This window comes from Dendrobates tinctorius, unplaced genomic scaffold (genome assembly GCF_039654945.1).
Source record: "Dendrobates tinctorius isolate UK_male_01 unplaced genomic scaffold, ASM3965494v1 ptg000151l, whole genome shotgun sequence".
In the NCBI taxonomy this organism is placed as follows: domain Eukaryota; kingdom Metazoa; phylum Chordata; class Amphibia; order Anura; family Dendrobatidae; genus Dendrobates; species Dendrobates tinctorius.
This window is the reverse complement of record NW_027361818.1, coordinates 29,647,486-29,652,123: the sequence shown is the minus strand read 5'-3', so window position 1 is coordinate 29,652,123 and position 4,638 is coordinate 29,647,486. Positions and strand designations below refer to the sequence as shown.

At 39.3% G+C, this 4,638-nt stretch overlaps 1 protein-coding gene across 1 annotated transcript; it reads left to right on the top strand.

Annotated features, from left to right (window-relative positions):
- Window positions 1-3,359: 3,359 nt before the first annotated feature.
- LOC141050164 (olfactory receptor 5V1-like) lies at window positions 3,360-4,298 on the top strand. The gene has a single exon (XM_073546997.1). The coding sequence runs from the start codon at window positions 3,360-3,362 to the stop codon at window positions 4,296-4,298; it is 939 nt and encodes a 312-aa protein (XP_073403098.1).
- Window positions 4,299-4,638: the final 340 nt, after the last annotated feature.

Sequence of the window (4,638 nt, the reverse complement as noted above, 5' to 3'; positions counted from 1 at the left end):
TGCGGTCGGGATAGCCGAGTCTATGGTGCCTGCAGTTTCGGCGATTCCTATGTGGGTTGCGGGTTCTGGTACTAATGGCTGGTTCCGTAGTGCCAATAGGACAAGCACCCCCTGTTGGACTGTGGGATTCGGTAACTGCGTCCTGCTCGCGGCCTTGCAACTTTGTTGATTATGGGTACCTTCTGCTACCCATCCAGGTTCCAGCACTGTCAGCTGGTTCTCGGCAGAGCCTTGGGCCTAGGTGCCTCCTTCTTGGTATCCGAGTTCCAGCAACGTCTGCTGGTCCTTGGTAGTGCTTTGTAGCACAGGTACCTCCTGCTTAGTAACCGTGTTCCAGCACCATCAGCTGGTCCACAGTTGTGCCACTGGATCTTGTTCCTTCTGCTGCCCCTCCGGGTTCCAGCACGGTCAGCTGGTCCTCGCTAGTTCCATTTGCTATTGTTCCTCCTGCAACCCGTCTGGGTTCCAATACCGTCAGCTGGTTCTCGGCAGTTCCTCAGCCTTCTTGGACCTTCTGCTACTTTTCCAAGTTCAAGCTTGTGGAAATGGTTTTTGATTCTCACTCTGGATCTCCCTGACAATGACCCTGAAGACGACGACCCTGAATACCACACAGAAGAATACCTAAAAGATGACCCTCAAGAAGATGATCAAGAGGACAAAGAACATGAAGACAACCACCAAGATGCAGAACAACAAGAGACAGAAGAACAAGAAGCATAAAAACCAAAAGCAGAAGAACATTAAGCATAAGACTAAAAATCTGAGAAAATGATATTATCTAATTTATAAGCAGAAGAAGACTAAGCAGTGAATGGGGGCGAGTCCGTTCCTCCTCGTGGTGCCCCTGGAAAAAGCCCGCTGCTGCAGGCCTAACTGAACGCGGACAAATCCTGTTGCAAATCTTTTGTGACAGGTTGAACAGAAGCTGTAATCTTCAAACTTTTATAGATTACAACTACAGGAATGCCTGACACAAATAAGAATATGATGAAGAAGAATAGGAAGAAGATGAAGAAGTAGAATATGAAGAAGAATAATAGTTGAATATGAAGAATGTAAAAAAAAAAAAAAATTGGAAGAAGGTGAAGAAGAAGAAGAATTTTATAGATAACAACTACAGGAATGCCTGTCACAAATAAGAATATAATGAAGAAGAATAGGAAGAAGTAGAAGTTGTAGAAGTAGTAGAAGTAGAAGAAGAAGAAGAAGTTGATGAAAAAGATACTGCTGCTGCTGAAGATGATGAAGGAGAAAGTGTGGGAGAAGTAAAAAAGAAGGTGAAGAGCATGGAAGTAGTGAAACATACATATCTGACAAAATATTAAAGACTTTAACATAGTCAATATCTTTGTAACTACGAACGTCTTTAAAAAAAAAAAATCCTGCCATTCCATTTGATTGGGCTAAACCTCTATGCCTTTAATGTCTCCTCCACCTCCCACAATACATTCTACATTATTATTAGTTGTTTTTCTTCATGTAGAATTAACCTACAGGGAAAAAAAAGGTTTTTTTTAATTCCGATATTTCTGTTCCATTGACTTGAATGGGACTTCCGGGATCGGAATCGGCAATACCCAATACTTTTTTTAGATCGGCCGATCCATTCCGATCCGATATTTTTCAGTATCGGGTGGTATCGCTCAACACTAATTATGACATAACCGTCACCATTGCAACCTATTAAGACATCATCGTCACCATGGCAACCATTGTGACAGCATCTTCGCCATTGCAACCTATGATGACATCAGCGTCACCATGGCAACCATTATGACATCATAATGAGGGGTGGGGCTTGATACACACACTTTTTCTCCATTATGTAGATAGGGGCAAAATTGTTTGGTGAATTGGAGCGCGTGGGGTTAAAATTTTGCCTCACAACATAGCCTATGACGCTCTTGGGGTCCAGACGTGTGACTGTGCCAAATTTTATGGCTGTAGCTGCGACGGTGCGGATGCCAATCCCGGACATACATACATATATACATACATACACACACACATACATACACACATTGAGCTTTATATATAAGATATCTTATTCTTCGTAACATTTGCACAATTCCTTCTCAATTGCCCTTAATTGGTTCCATTGAGCCTTATAACTGTCTACAATTGTTCGTTGCACAGCCTGTTTAGTTTTAGAGTGAAGATGTACAGTATTTATGGTGAGAAAATTAACATTTGGGGAGAGGTGGGTAGGACTCGTAGGAGGATTCACGTCAAAACAAGATGATTACCCATAACATCAATTAACGAGGGTCTTAATGTTTTTCCCACATGGATACCCTAGAGATGGATTCTCTTCTTTTCAGACTGAATAATTGGTTTCCCCAGGTAATTGATGTTATAAAAGAGGTGTAAAATTACACAGAATTGTTACAGACAGAAAGGATCAGGTATCTAAGATACATGGGAAGATACAAGCGTGAAGAGGGGCCCGAAATACCGAAGACTCATCTCCAGAGTCCAAAACTGTAAGTAGAAATGTGACATTATGTTACTGGATCAAAATTGGAGGAAAGCACAATTTCTTTTATTTTACGTCTGCAAAAACGGAAAAAAATAAAATGCAAAAGCACAAACTAAAATAAAAATTATAATTAAACCATGGTACAATTTTTTTTGTTAATTAATATACTTGGATAAAATAAGATAACGTCCTATTTGAAAGATTTTAAGGAATAATCACTATTTACACTTTGATAGATTCAGCCTTCATTGTTGATCAAGAAATTGTCATCAAATTTATCAATCAATTTTAATTAAGTAATTGTAAATCTACTTAAAAAGCAAAGTACTTACAGAAGGAATTCCCTTCCAATTTTCTCAAAAGACTATTGTAAGTACTAGAGGAAGATCATGAAGGTCCCGGGCACAACTGTAAAGTATCACATGCTATTGGTATCTACCTATACGGCAGAGGGAGCCTTGGCCATCTCAGGCACCAGGGTGGGACAAGTGGCAATACCTCTACATGACCAGTCAGCTCCTCCATTACTGAGAAATCAGTGTTTTAATTGATACAAAAACAATACTAAATACGTAATAATAGTAATAATCGCTTATTGTTATTTTATTGTTTTGTATTATTTTTGGTAATTATTGGATTGATAACTCTATTATTATTTTTTACATATTCATGAATTTTTATCGATTTTCTTCTTTCTTCATTGTCATGTGTTTTTTTGTTGTTGCTTTTTTTTTGTGATTTTCTATTACAGTATTAGTAGAAAGATTTAGGTAATACATGTGAAGTGTTGAAATGACCCCTCATTATAGAAAGCTTTCATATTTGTTGATGGTTTTCAGTTTATTTCCAGATTATTGAAATCCCATTGTACTGCAGCATGTGTGAAGATAACCAGACCACAGTGACCGAGTTTGTTCTTCTTGGCTTCCCGAATACCCACAAGTTTAAGATTATCTTCTTTTTTCTCACCCTCGTTGTGTACATGCTCACGTTTCTTGGAAATCTGGGCATCATTCTGTTGGTTTCCTCCAGCTATCGTCTCCACCGTCCAATGTACTTTTTCATCTCAAATCTGGCCCTGGCTGACCTGATGATCACCACCAGTATTGTGCCAAACATGCTGTGCATCATATGGTTGGAAGGTCACACCATGTCCATCAATGGTTGCATCTCACAGTTCTTCTTTGTGTTTGTCCCCACCTATGCTCAATGCTGCCTCCTCATGGTGATGTCTTTCGACAGATACTTGGCCATTTGTTTCCCTTTACGGTATTCTTCTATAATGAATATGACTTTTTCTTTCCAATTGTCTTTCGGCTCTTGGATAATTGGGATTCTTCTGATTAAAGTTGAAGTCATCTTAATAAATCAATTACAGTTTTGCTCCTCTAACATCATTGATCATTTCTTTTGTGATTTTGCTCCTCTTCTGGCTCTCTCATCTTCGAAGATTTATGTTCTGGCTTGGCTTGACATCTCCTTCAATATTTTTGTCATATTTTTGCCTTTTGTTTGCATTATGGCATCATATATTTGCATTTTTGTTGTAATTTTAAAAATATCTTCCTCAAAAGGAAGAAGGAAAGCGTTTTCTACATGCAGCTCTCATCTACTGGTGGTTTGCACATACTATGGCTCTCTCATTGGTGTCTATATGTCTCCATCACGGGCAAGTGCATTCTATGAAAACAAGTTGAAATCTTTGCTTTTTGTCATGCTCACCCCATTTACCAATCCAATCATATACAGCATGAGAAGCAAAGAGATCAAAGACACCATAAAAAACCTGTACAAGAGAAGGAAATCAAAGCATTGAGAGAAAAATGTATGATTCGCAAACTAATGGTCAAATCCGGGGATCCATCACCACTGAGTCTCTGGATTAACTGTGTGTAGGGATGGGTTAAGGCTAGTTTAAGAATCCGTTTAAGGTATTTAGTGAGGTCCACATCTCTCCACTAGTATCTACTCCCCACTTGACCCATTGAAACAACCGGTGACCTTGCATGCACATGGACTTCGCCAATGAAGTCTAAGGGATTGGTAGCAAAAAGCCTATCGACAGAATTCCTTAGACTTCAAAACGGAGACTCCCATATTTATATGGCCTGTATTCAACTAGTATAGATTGGTGACCAGCAGTAGGGGTCTACCAC